At 33.5% G+C, this 13,792-nt stretch overlaps 2 protein-coding genes across 2 annotated transcripts; one reads left to right on the top strand and one right to left on the bottom strand.

Moving 5' to 3' along the window:
• Positions 1-2,311: 2,311 nt before the first annotated feature.
• LOC124436899 lies at positions 2,312-3,270 on the top strand. Its single transcript, XM_046986871.1, has 2 exons — positions 2,312-2,478; positions 2,774-3,270. The coding sequence occupies exons 1-2, from the start codon at positions 2,444-2,446 to the stop codon at positions 3,219-3,221; spliced, it is 483 nt and encodes a 160-aa protein (XP_046842827.1). The 5' UTR covers positions 2,312-2,443; the 3' UTR covers positions 3,222-3,270.
• A 184-nt stretch (positions 3,271-3,454) lies between these two features.
• LOC124436003 lies at positions 3,455-4,768 on the bottom strand. Its single transcript, XM_046985930.1, has one exon. The coding sequence runs from the start codon at positions 4,766-4,768 to the stop codon at positions 3,455-3,457; it is 1,314 nt and encodes a 437-aa protein (XP_046841886.1).
• Between the last annotated feature and the right edge of the window lie 9,024 nt (positions 4,769-13,792).

The following is a 13,792-nucleotide window of genomic DNA, read 5'->3' on the forward strand; positions in this document are numbered from 1 at the left end:
GATAGGAACAGAATTGCTGATGAAGGTGGCAAATATCTTAGTGAAGCTTTGAAATGTGAGAATTGTAACCTTACTTTACTTAGTTTGTATCGTAACAATTTAGGTGATGAAGCTGCTAAATATCTTAGTAAAACATTCAAAGTTAGAATGGAAACTTATCAAATAGGATATTGGTAACAACAAAATAGTAGCTAAAGGTGTGATGTATCTTAGTGAAGCTTTGGAAAATAAGAGATGTAAGTTTACTGAAATAAATATCCTCAATAACAATACCGGTGATAAAGATGAAAAGTGAGAATTGTAAACTTACTAAATTGCCTCTTCATTATAACAATATGTATGATGAAGGTGCAAAGTTTCTTAGTGAAGCTTTGAAAAGTGAGAATTGTATGTTTGCTGAATTGAGTATCAATAGTAACAGTACGAGTGTTCAAGGCCCTAAACATCTTAGTAACACATTATAAAGTGAGAATTTATATTCCTACAAGTGATTTTTATTTTTAGTTATATTTCCCAAGAGTAATTTTCTCTTTGCATGATACATGATAAAAATATTAAAGGTTTTATTGAACTTTAAAAAAGTCGAGTTTCACAAAATTCTATAAAATGTATTAATGATAACAATTTATTGGTGTTGAAAGGGCTAAAAATCTCAATGTAAAGCCATTGAAATTGAGAATTGTAAACAACTGATTTAAATATCGGTTGTTGACTTAGAATTTGGGTATTGAACACTAAACAAGTAATTCTCCAAATGGAAAGACCTGGTTCTTACATGTGGCAAATAATGGGCTTGAACAAAACATTTTGTGCATTTACAGTTGTGTATTGCTGTACCTGGTTTATAAAAATTAACCATGATTATGTATTATTGCGTTAATTTTAAGCATAAGAAAATGTAATGTAAAAATTTTTAAAGTTTGTAGCAATAAACGATATTTTTTAAAAAGTTTTCTACAGTTTGAACACCAAGATATTTTAAAAATTTTTTTTTTTTTCAAAACTAATTTTTCAATATGCTCAATATTTCTATTGTTTGGGTAATTTTTCTCTCGCTTTCACGAAAATTTTGCACACAGTAAGCTTTCTTATAAAGTGGACTTGCACACAAGGTAAAACATTTTATTCTATTTTATTTCCTTCTGGCTTAATTCTTCTTTCTATAAATATATAAAATGTCTAAAAATATTAGTTTTTAACAATGGGAAATATTTCTTTGTTATTTGCAGCACATCCTAAATAAAATCAAGAAATGTTTTTCTTGTTTATTTTAAGAGGTTTGATAGAACTCAGTGGAGCATGTGCCTAATAGTTCTTTCTAGCCTTCCTTTACATTTGAAAAACCCTGTAATATGAATACAAAATCAATATTCATAAAAACGCAATATTTTTTTAGTAAAAAATAAACAAGATAGATAATTGAGGTAATCTTCTGAAGAATTCATTATTGCATGACCGTAAGGAAAAGTGCTCCATGTGTGAAAATTTTTATAAGACATTGTAAATGTCTTTGTGTTTTTCTGAACTTATCCTGTGCTATAAACTGTCGTATGTATTCCTCGTGAATGACAATACTTAAATTAATAGCTACATGCACGTCATTCATAAAACGCGCTTACACTCTTTGTATATCTTACTTTTACGATTTTGATTTTGGTTTGTAGCGTTCTTTTTAGCTTGAAACTCTTCTAGAATCTTGCTTTTTTACCTTTAAACATATTTTTTTGAATTAATTGCTACAAAGCAGGATTATTAATCCTGTTACGGCTTTCATGCAAATAAAAAACATGTGACTTGGACTAGTTTGGAACTCGCACTTTCGAGAAACTAGTCCGCCGCTCAACCTGTCAAGCTACCAAGGGGTAGGCTCAATAGGTAGAGCGGCGGACTAATATCTTGAAGATGCAAGATCAAAACTCGTCCTAGTCACATGTTTTTTATGTGCATAAAAATTGTGTCAGGATTAATAATATGTTAAGGCGGATCTCCACTAGACGATTTTTATGACGATCGTCTTAAAAATTCGCTGCGCCACATGCGCAGTAGGAAATAAAAATCGTCAACTAAATCGTCAAGCGCTCGACGAAAAGTAGAAACGGTTTCTACTTTTCGTCGAGCGCTTGACGATCGTCGTAAATTGAACCAATGAAATTTCATCCCGTGAAACTAATTACCATTTCTCTAAAGTCAAAATGGCTGCCACCGGTGGAGAAAACGAATTCCAACTGAACGGTACAAATCCTGTAGAAAATATACCGTCAGAGATTCAAATACTTGCATCTCCGAGGAATATCTCAGTGGTGCAACATTTTGTTGATCAAAATGTGGTACAAGATGTTGGAGAGCTCGATAAGGAAATGTTTTTGCAAGCTCTCCGAGACTATAGTTGCTTGTGGGATACAAGCAATATAAACTACAAAAATAGGACCATGAAACTTAATGCATGGAAATCTTTGTCTCGAATGTTCCAGCGAGAAGGTAAGTGTTCTAAATTAATGGAGGACTTTAAGAAACTTGAGAATTTCATTTATGTGTTGTTTGGTTATTGTGATGTAACATGTTAAACATGCTAAAGTGGACAGGAAAACTTCTCGACGTTTCTGCGTAATAGTGTTCGTCCCCCCATTTCGTTTGACTGTGCTCCTTGACTATATGTGTTATTTCGTATTTTATGTCAACTCTAACAAAATTTGTTTCTTGCCCTTTTTTCAGTTCCATACCTTCAGAAAATTTTTAAGAACCTTAAAGATTCTCTAAAAAAATGCCTTGATAGGAGACGAGCATTGTCTAAATCTGGGGCAGCTGCTTCGACACTTCCAACATGCAAATATTTTGAGGTTATGAGATTTCTTCATGAGAAAACAAGCAATTTGGAAACTCACAGCAATGTGGATCTTGAAATCCAAACAATACCAGAGAACATATTGGACATATCCTCATCACAATCTCCAGGACCTAGTCAGCCTTCTTCAAGCTGTTTAAACATATCAGATGGGGCAAAATATGGTAAAAGAAAACATCCAAATTCTAAAGATCAACTAAACCCATTTCTTGACCATATGAAGAGTATGGATGGAAAAATGGTAAATTATTTAGAAGGAATGTCAGGTAAAAGAGTGAGTCTTGTTCCAGTTTTAAGAGATATGGAAAAAAAGCAACTCAGACTAGCTAAATTAAAAATTCAACAGCTTTTGTATGATTTACAATATTCAGATACCTAAAGAAAATGGTTGTAGAACTTCACAGATCACATTAAAAATTAATAACATACTCTCACTTATACAAGATACATTCCTTCCAATGAATACAGATATATAGCAAGTGAAATCATTTATTTTTAGAATTATAGCTTAAACATGTATTGCTAACTACATAAGTGAAAAACCCCTTTTGTATGAAAACCCTTCACATCACTAATGCTCATATTGAATATAAATGGCTTTAAATTTGTTTTTTATTTTGAACACCTTACTATATGCCACTGCCAGTCAACTGCTCTTTCATTATTAAAATAATCAGCAAATTGTTCACGAACCCACTTAGCTTCTGCACCATAGTTATTTGATGCACCAACATCTGTAATGTCACCCAATCCATTCATACAATTTGCATCTTGTCGCCACTCACCAGGGTTAAACTCATTACCCATTTGCCCATCTTGATCAGCAAATGATGGTGGGCAGTATAGATTTGAATCGTCATCTTCATTTATGCTCATAAGGAAGTTATGCAATGCCACAACAGCTTTAGTTATGGCAATCACATTATCAACTTTGGCAACTATAGGCCTATGAAACACACGAAACCGACTAGCACATATACCAAAAGCATTTTCAATGACACGTCTGGCTCTGCTTAGCCTGTAATTGAAAATTAGTTTCCTCTCAGACAGGTTTGAAAAAGGATAGGGCTTCATCATGTGGCGTTTTAGGCCAAATGCATCATCCCCTACAAATACGTGGGGTAGTACTTTCGTTGAATGGGTAATCTTGCCATCTGTGGGCATGTTGAGAAGCTTGTTTTCAATAGCATAGCCAAGATTGCTGTTGGCATACACGCTGCCATCACTTTGCCGCCCACTATCACCAATATCAACCAGTGTGAATCTATAATTTGCATCACTAACTCCCAACAAAACAATGCTATGAGTCTTTTTGTAATTAAAAAAACTCAATGCCTGTCCAGCAGAAGCAAACATCTGCACATGCTTTCCATCAATTTCTCCCAGCATATTAGGAAAGTTCCATCGATCTTCAAAATCTTTAGATACTTTTTTCCAGTCACCCTCAGTGCAAGGTGTTTTCATGAAACCCATTTCCTTTAGTTTGTCCCAAAGTGCGTTGCATGTTTCGTAGTTAATTCGACCAACAGTCGTTGAGCTCATTCTATAATTGGCAGCGATAGTTGTATGAGCTTCCCCAGTTGCCAAATATCGCAGAGTGACTAAAAGTCTTTGATCTACACTTATTGGTTCTCGCATTTTTGTCTCTTTCTTTCTCATCATCGGGGCAATATACCCCAACAAGGTCTCAAAAGTGTCAGGTAACATCCTGAAATATCTGAAAAACATTTCATGATCGTATAATCGCAAGTCTTTAACCAGCAAATTGTACTCTCCTTTCTCATTTCTTTCCTCGTACAGTTTACGCATCCAAAATCTTTGTCGTTTTCGCTTTGTTTTCATGGATCTTACTCTACATGCATGCAGTAAAATCAAATGCCTTCGAAGAAGTAAATAATGCATTAAAGTTTGATTCACATCCGCCATTTTCTCAATTTCACATTGCAATTTGCAATCGTCTTTGACGATTTTGTTGACGATTTTGTTGACGATTTTATTTCCTACTGCGCATGTGGCGCAGCGAAATTTTAAGACGATCGTCATAAAAATCGTCTGGTGGAGATCCGCCTTTATTCTCTGATGATGGCTTTGGAGCAAAGCAAAAATGGTACATTAAATTGATCGATACTCTCTGACAAACTCTCTGGCCTAATGCAAGACACAACCTTTTGAGGTTGCAAAGTGAAGGTTAAAACCCTGTCTGGAATAAAATATAGTTAGATCTAGGACGAGCTGAGAAATGAGAAAATAGTGCTGGTTATTAGTTAAATAATTCACACGCCTGTTTTTCAGATGTTGTCGGAAATATATATTAATGCAAGATAGTCATTTAGACACGAAGTAGATTATTGCATGAGGTATATACAATACTGGAATTTCGCATGCGACTTTGTACCTAGAGCTTTGGGTAACGCCAGCATTAGCGTAGCCAGCCCGACTTTTTACTTACGCTATGCAAATATTTTTGTGTTCACTGACTGTGAGAACAGTAGATTTCTAAAGAAATGAATAATGGTAATCTTTTAGAATTTTAATAGGGGGAGTAAATCTGCACACTTGCTACGATACTGAACGCCAATGCTAGAGTCTTGTTTTTAATTCAAAGTAATGTGACGATTTAACACATTTTTTAATCATAAAAATGGAAAAATGTCTTGAATACATAAAATGGAGCAGTTTTATCTGTTTTGGAAGAATAATATTGATTTTCTTTGGCATATTTGGCATCTTTGCTTCTAGTATTTCATTAATTTTATATCTTGATAGTTCATTTAATTGTCATAATGAGATTATATCAAAGAAGAAAGAAAGTTCTTTTTTAAGAGCATTGAATCAAGATGTTTCAGACAATACAAAGATGGTTAACTTTTAACTGCAGTTTTTCTTATGGTATTTTTTGATTTTGGCATTATCTTATTTTGGAGTATCGTTTATGGATACCGTATAGATATAGATATACCGTTGATGCTTATAATCCTGTAGTTTTGAATAAATCAAAGTTACAACTGCAACAACAAACATTTGCTTTCCAAAAACAAATCACTGTCATCTAAAACAAGGTACGTTTGTGATAATGTGTTGGTTAAGGAACCTAAATTGTTTGCTATTATTTATTAGTCGTTCCGTCCTATTCAGCATATTTGTAAATTATGTGCTACATCATTAATATAATGATGCCTCACGAATCGAATTTTGAAATTGCAAATGTGCTGATGTCGTCTTTGAATAGTTTGAATATTTAAGTCGTTTTAGAAGTGGAAATATTGATCACCAAATAAGTTTATCTTTGCTACAAAAAAGTTGTGTGGCCTAAAGATTGGGAAAATTTATTTTCAAACAAAGGTATAGAACATTTAACCTTAATATAATTCAACAAACAAATAATAGGTTACCTACGTCATAGCTCTTGAGGTGCTGGGGAGTTATGGGTCAGCTGTTGATATTAACTTGCTGACACAAGTAAGTATTTGAAAACAGTAGAAGGACAGTTCCAACAGATGAGGGGCCAAGTACTTGAAATGTGTGCTTATGAATAATAAATGTATGGAGATCTGATCAGGTTGAAATTACTAAGATTTATATTAATAATACGGAATTATTTATTTACACAACTTAAATAATCATCACATGAATTCCAATCATTTTTACGTGCCACGATCAGTTTGTGAGCTTAAATGCAAGTATTTTGATGTATACAAATTAATATTGGCATATCTCAAAAACCATAGCTGTTGTAGCATTAAAATAAATGCATACAAGCTCACAAATTGATCGTGAAACGTAAAAATGATTCAAAGACATAGGATTAATAATCAAGTTGTGTAAATAAATGATTTTGTGTTGATAAAATTATTCTAGACAATTTTGAACAGATTGGGCCTTCATCTTTATATGATTTTGTTCTCGTATTATTGCTTGCAACAACTTTTCAATTTGTGGCCTAGACATTATCTACCTAAACATTGTCTACCTAGACATTTAGGTAGACATTGTGATAGATAAAACTACATTAAAAGAATCCCCCCCTGCACACTTTTTGACTATGATGCTCCCTAAGTTCATCTCTGCAGCTGTAGTCAAATCGCACTTACGATATTTTTTAAGAGAAATTGAACAATTAGGGCTTCTTTATGTCAATTAGCTTACACCACATTAGAAGGCACGTTTTTGCACGTTTTGTTTATATAGTTGCCTTCGGACAAGTGATTGATATTTTGCGTGACTGAACATTGAAATGAGGAGATGTTGATTCACAATGGCATAATGCTCCGTCAAATATTAGATAATTTGCTTAACCAGAGAAATCAGACAGTCTTTCTATGAATTAGGCATTGATTCTCATGGAGGGTTCATCCCAATTCGCACCCCTCATTTGACATTATCTATCATATCGTGTAGTTTAGCTTCTCTTTTAAGCCATGTAGTAATACTGACACAGCATTTTTTACAAACTTTTACAAAGTCAATTCCATTCTCTTACTTAATTATGCTCGACTTTCGAATTCTATTAACTTATGTGAAGTTGAACATCATATGTTTCCCAATGATAATTTTTTTATTGGAAATGCTGTCTTACTTAATCGTTGTTTTATTGACTGCTCTTTTTCTCTTAATGAAGTGAAAATTTTGTAAAAATTTTCAGACTAATTTGCTTACCACAAAACTTAAAAAATCTTAGTGTAGTCATTCAAACATTAGTAACATGAAAATTTTTTTGAGTTTTCACATCAAAGGAAAAGTCAAATAAATTTGCCTCAATTTGAAAACTTATCCCTAAACCCGGTAATCGTTTTATATTTAAAATTATGTAATTAACTAATGTATTTTTTTAAAGCATACCAATGGAAAAGTGTCTTGAATACATTCCATGGAGCACTTTTAACTGGGTTGGAAGAATAATACTTATTATCTTTGGTTTATTTGGCTTTATAGTTTCTGGTATTTCATTAAATTTATATGGTGATATTTCATTTGACTGCTATAATGAGATTATATCAAAGACCAAAGAAAGTTCTCTCTTAAAAAACATAGAATCAAGATGTTTCATACAATACAAAGATGGACTGACTTTCAAGTATGCTATTTTTCTTGTGGTAGGTTTGAATTTTGGCATTGTCTTATTTTGGAGTATCGTTTATGGATATTATGTAAAGCTTCAAGTTGAACATAATGATAATGACAGTCCAATTGAGAACAGTGACGAACAAAGTGAACCTCTACATGCAGAATATTGCGAAGAAATTCGTCAGTCTAACAACGTAGCATTTAAGTTTTCTTCATATTACATATACATCGTTCATTTAGTTTTTCACTTCATTATATTGTCTGTCATTGTTGGATTACTTTTCTTTGCCAAATTTCCCATCAATTACAGCTGTAAAAGACGTCCAACAATGAAAGAAATTTCCTTGTTAAATCACACCATTTCTACCATTGTTCGTGTAAATCCCAACGGTGATAAAAGTAAGACATTAATTGTAGTAGTTTTATCGGTCAATTTAATTGTAATAACAGTAACAATTTTGGAGCAGTGTTACTTGACGTATAAGGCTTGGACTGATAAGTCTTTTAAAAGAGGATAAATTTTGTACAGTTTACTTAAATTTTGTACCACTCCAAAAAGACGACTGTGCAAAACTGTTGAAAAAGAAAGAAGAAGAATTTGGAAAACCTTTGGAAGAAATTAAAAACAATTTCGACACGAACGAAGCATGTGTAATACATGACGACTATGGCGATAAGACCAAAGAGTGGCGAAATCTTGAAAATATTTACATCAACGTCATAGTACAAGTAGAAAGACAATTAAAGAATGCTTATCCAGAAACATTTAAAAGACACGAAATCTTTCATTGCTAACTTACAATAAGAGAAGATACAAAAAAATTATTAAGAGCGACAGAAATTTTTAAACCAATCCAGGGCGAGCAAGACCAATCGTATCCCCATACCATTTTAGTTATTGGAAGGCCGGGAATTGGTAAAACTATGTTAATAAAAAAAAATTTACTTGAATGGATAAAAAATTCAGATGATTTTTTTTGATAAACTAGTTCTTTTAACGCGATGTCGTGCTATTAAAAATGGCAACATTAGTCTCAAATATATGTTAAGTGATTGTGATGGATTTTTAGATCAGGAATTTTCCAAAATTTATGACTTTATAATCAATAATCCTGAAAAAACTGTTCTTGTCTTTGATGTTCTTGATGAACTATCTTTTAAAAAAGAATGCCAGAAAATTGATGGTTCAATCCTCCGTGATGCGAAAATGCCAGCATTTAGACTGTTAAGTTTGTTGGTAAAACGTAAACTGTTGCCTGGTGTCACTGTTGCTATAACATCATGACCCACAGCTGAAAATGTATTTGATGAACTAAAGTTTGACCGAACAGTGGAGATCTTAGGTTTTTTTGAAGAACAGATCAAATGTTATATCGAAAAGTTTTGTGGTAATGACAAGAATACCTATGAGCTGATTTTGAATTGCATTAATAAATCTAATGAACTTCGTAGCTTTTGCTTTATCCCTGTCAACACTTACATTGTCTGCTTGACCCTAAAGAAAAGCTTTATAAATAATACTGACGATATTCCAAAGACAATCACTGAATTGTACAACAGAGCAATTAAAATCCTACTATGGAGACATCATCCTTCTCTCAAGAAAGAAAAAACGCCGAAAAATCATTTGACTATCCCTTTACCATTCTTGCTTGATACGGATATAAAAAAAATAAAAGAAAAAGCAAAGAAGGGACTTGAAGTAGAAAATTTGATTTTTGAAGATAAGAATAATAATGAATTTCAAGATTTGGCAAACTGTGGTGTTTTTCATCAGATATCACATAAACGACGCTTTATTTATTGTTTTCTTCATTCAACTCTTCAAGAATTTTTTGCTGCGTGGAGTATTGTTGACGATTGGCAAAACCTTGGACAATTTTTGGATGATCACGTTGCAGATCCTAAATGGCATTTGGTGATTGAATTCATTGCTGGTTTACTTGGAGATATGAAAAAAAGAGGAGAAGTAGAGGATATTAACGTTGTTGAACAAAGATAAAATCTTTATATGTATTAATAAAAAATCTCTGTACGTTTTATTTGGTTACATGAAATTTCTTATCAAATCTAAGAGAACTAATGTTCAAAAAAAATATTGTTTATTATGTTTCTACTACGATTTTCATAATTTGGTGTTCTAAGCAAAAATCTAAGGATTCTTTAAGACATGACATCTCATTAACCTACTTTTATCTAAAGTCTGGATGTTTGTAAGTAATGAGGTATAATTGTAAATGTTTTAATGTTAGCCAGAATAGGCGTATTTTGTTTTTCTATTTACCATAAAAGTAAAAGCATGCTTTCTTTGGTGTGTGCTTTCCTCAAATATAAATGATAAGTTTTCGGGTTAATCAGTGATCTTCGCACTTTTCTGGACAATTTAAGCAATTGTCTCATGAACCTGAAAAATTCAGGTGACTCAACGGGATTCGAACCCATGACCTCTGCGGTGCCGGTGCAGTGCTCTGACCAACTGAGCTATTAAATGAAGATATGATCTTGAATTCTCATGAATTCATGGGTTCGAATCCCGTTGAGTCACCTGAATTTTTCAGGTTCATGAGACAATTGCTTAAATTGTCTAGCAAAGTGCGAAGATCATATCTTCATTTAATTCCAAACACCGTACTGTATAAAACATTCTTTCATATGACATTCCTTTCACGAGAAAGCATGAGCCCAACAAAATTGGCCTGCTCTCAACTGTGTGACTTCATAGCTCAGTTGGTCAGAGCACTGCACCGGCACCGCAGAGGAAATGGGCTCGAATCCCGTTGAGTCGCCTGAATTTTTCAGGTTCATGAGACAATTGCTTAAATTGTCCAGCAAAGTGCGAAGATCATATCTTCACTTAATTCCAAACACCGCACTGCATAAAACATTCTTTCAAAGTAGAGTTTTGTTACATAAATTCACATTTTATTCAGGTTATTAGTGAACTATCAAATATTACTTATCAAAAATTTTCTGGCATTTAACCTTATATATAATGACGTTGCATACTTGACGGCTAATATAGAAAAGTGGTGGAGAAATACTCCTGTTACTGTTTTATTAGTAAAATATGTAACGTTCATTTAACCTAAAGTATGTACCTGCCTCAGTTATCATTTACAAAAGAGAATAGCATCTTAAATTCAATCAAAAATCGCATAAAGCTCTTTATAGTACTCTATTTTTTTCATTACTGCATGAACTAACACAACATGTTGAGTATTTGGAGAGCAATGATTATGTGGTAGTGGTAAATGTTATAATTTCATTGAATGGTGTGAGAAACCACATTTCATTCTTACAAAACGCCTTTTCGTTTTGAAAAAGCTGATTATGTTATGGGCTATACATATCGGCTTACTGTATAATTTATTTGTAAATCGAAGTATCGAATATCAGGTTAGCTTATGTGTTTATTTTTCCAGTATGTTATTACATATATTCATATAAGCTACTAAGGTCAGCAGGACGGTGTAGATCTGCATAAATAATGTGTCTTACTTTATCAATTTCAAGTGATATCACGTCTGTTTTATGACGTCATATCTGTATTTAAAATCCTAGATCTTCCCCTGTGTGAAAAGTCCTAAGAAATCCAACTTTTGTAACATGCTAAAATTTTGAATTTTCTGTACCGATGTGAAAAAATAAAATACCAGCATGCTCAACAAAATGGCGGAAAAGACTTACGACGTTTATTGAAACAAATCAATTTTAAAGATTGTAGGGACTCTTTTCATGCTATGGGAATAGTAGTATCTGTTACACCAGGAACAACTCATGCTCATCTAGTCTCACGGAAAAAATCAATTAACACAGTTGAGATTTCTGCAGCCGGACATGTTCAGATAGTTTCAACACCCGAGCCTAGATGTCCCTTTTACTTGCAATACAAGAACATTGATATTAGAGAGATTACAGACCAATGTTCAGATAACACTCTCCTCTAGAAGATGTCGTTGTTTTTTAACTTAGATGCCCGTACAATTTGGTCAGGTGTGATGCAGTCCACAATTGTTAGTGAATATCATCTAAGAAATCCTCCGTGTTTTTTCTGCCAATGATAGATCTGGACCCAAATAACAAAACATGTATCTACTCAACTCTTAAATTCATTGCAGAACATGCTCAGAAACACGGTACAAAATATCCAATTATTACATTTGACCGGCCTATTATTCAAACTGAGCAAACCGGAGGTCCTTTCAGCAATGTAATAGCTCGCATTGGTGCATTTCACACACAGATGAGCTTCCCTGGGTCTATTGATCATCTAATGGCTGAGACTGGATTAAAAATGCTTTTAAATCTGGCATACCTATCGAATGCGGTCGCCTACATGCTCAGCGGTAAAGCAAAAGCCATTGCAGACCGTGTTCACCTCTTGGTTTATGCTGCTTTGAACACCCTTCTCTTTGCTTTAAATCTTGGTGTCTTTGCAGTTTGCAAGTACAGGTAGTATGATAATAAATTGCTTACACCATTATTGATTCAATTTTCCATAATATAGGTAACATTATTGTAATCATGTAATATTTTAGAACATAACGTTTCTCTCAATGGCAATGAAAGTAATCAAGAAATCACAGGAAGCTCAAGAAAGGAGTGGGAGACAAAATGTGTAGATGCAAATTCAGTTTTGAATTTAGCAACACTGGTTTGCTTGCAAAATTTTATTGGAAAGGTTCTTGGCTTCTTAGATAACAACGCAATGAGCATTAAAACTAAAATAATTAATGCAAGATTTGATTCAGAAATTTCCTGCTCAGAGCATGAATATCTATGTGAAACAGAAATTTTTGGTTGGTATGAAACACTAAAAGTTAGATGCCATATTTTATCTTCATTAAAATATACCTTGAAAATAGGGAGCAAAACTTTATCAGAAGCACATTTTCTTTTTGAGCTGCCACTGGACAAAGAGATTTCATAGGAAGAAGTGGACTCTAGTAGACTGTGGAAAGATTGCACAACACGTAATAAGAACTAAAACATTACTCAAAGAGCGCAGACGTATCTCAGAGTATGGCTACAATATCTGGAAATGGTTGATATTCTTAGTGCTTTCATCACAGCAGAGTGATTAGGCAAGGTTATATTGTCGATCAATGAATTTTATAGAGCAAGATAAACCTAAAGTATAAAGAATCTTTAATTCGGGGCTCCATGTTGTCAGACGAAGTAATAGATACTGGGTAGGTCTACCGATATACCTTATCATCCAACAAGTTTTGATGCGTAGTTAAAAAGACAGCAGTGTTTTAACGAGGGGGAGAGTTATGACCGGTCACCAACGGCTTACATCATATCATCCTTCATCCCATTTTTGTTCTTCTTTGATGTTATTGCAACCTAACATGCCAGTTTTGGTGATGCCATTTGGTCTAGACTTTCTCATGAAGCCCAAGTCGAAAGCCCAGGTAGTGATAAAGACTGGCAATATGTTTTAGACATGGGAGCACTTTTGCACAGATTACCTTGGCCATTTCTAGGCTGTGCAACTCACAGAGAAGTATGTCTTTTATAATGTCATTACGTAGCAAAGAAATATGAAAAAGACATTAATGTAATTGACGGGTATAGACATCACATCTAACAAGCAGATGATGGAGATGAGAAGGTCTTTATGAAAGACAGCTCCAATGGTATCTTTAACTGAAGAAATAAAGTTTAGTCTCAAAAAAGATCTCTTCCTATCAAACCAAAACAACAAGCAGATATTTCCTGAAGTTGCCATTAATATGTTGCTTCAGATGACCTGCTGAGGTAAATAACATTGAAACACCTTCTGTTGCAATTTATGGAGGGTTAAACCTTATAATGACAGGACTAGATGTTGTGGCTGCTGTGCTGTGAGCAGCAAATATAGATGGATCTATGAGTTATTAT

This window comes from Xenia sp. Carnegie-2017, unplaced genomic scaffold (genome assembly GCF_021976095.1).
Source record: "Xenia sp. Carnegie-2017 unplaced genomic scaffold, XeniaSp_v1 HiC_scaffold_16, whole genome shotgun sequence".
Classification (NCBI taxonomy): Eukaryota; Metazoa; Cnidaria; class Anthozoa; order Malacalcyonacea; family Xeniidae; genus Xenia; species Xenia sp. Carnegie-2017.